The 662-nt window shown below is 50.2% G+C and overlaps 1 protein-coding gene across 3 annotated transcripts in view; it reads left to right on the forward strand.

The window, feature by feature from the left end:
- Positions 1-240, forward strand: part of pax7a (paired box 7a) — a 59,247-nt gene extending 59,007 nt beyond the window's left edge. For all 3 annotated transcript variants that reach the window (XM_070444899.1, XM_070444903.1, XM_070444905.1), the window contains exon 10: positions 84-240. In XM_070444899.1, coding sequence (XP_070301000.1) covers positions 84-199 — 116 coding nt within the window. In that variant the 3' untranslated portion in view covers positions 200-240. The remainder of the gene's footprint in view (positions 1-83) is intronic.
- Positions 241-662: the final 422 nt, after the last annotated feature.

Genomic DNA, 662 nt, shown 5'->3' on the forward strand with positions numbered 1-662 from the left:
TGTGTGTGTGTGTGTGTGTGTGTGTGTGTGTGTATATCCCTCACATGCAAATGTGTGACTTTTTGTGTGTCTGTTCTCTCCAGCTGCAGTTGACTACTTGGCTAAGAACGTGAGTCTGTCCACCCAGAGGAGGATGAAGCTGGGAGACCACTCTGCTGTCCTGGGACTGCTGCAGGTGGAGACGGGACAGGCCTACTGAAACACCCAGCCTCCGCCTGGCTCTACCCAGTCTAAACTCAACACCCCCCTACAGTACATACACCACCCTACTGCTGCCCCCCACCCTGCAGCCCAACCACTGCACCAGCACACACTCTCTCTCTCCCCACCCAGCAGGCAGCCAGGCYGTCAGGCTGTGTAAACCTTGGCTCTGCCCCTCCCCTGTGCCATCCTCACCCCTGATTGGCTCTGTCCAGACATCCCAGAGACATTGGCTCCAGCCAGCATGGAGAACACGCCCCCTGGCTGCAGTCGAGTCCACACTCAGAGCCATTTCCAAATGTACATTGACCTTGTTGTTTATAGTAGTTCACTAAGCCAATGTCATTCAAATGATAATCCCTCTTGTTTTATATCAATATTGTTTATATTATTATTGCTGTTATGATTATGATTCATGTGATTTTGTTTTTTATTCCCTTCATGGCTCTTTTTTCTGTCAG

This window comes from Salvelinus sp. IW2-2015, linkage group LG1, assembly GCF_002910315.2.
Source record: "Salvelinus sp. IW2-2015 linkage group LG1, ASM291031v2, whole genome shotgun sequence".
Classification (NCBI taxonomy): Eukaryota; Metazoa; Chordata; class Actinopteri; order Salmoniformes; family Salmonidae; genus Salvelinus; species Salvelinus sp. IW2-2015.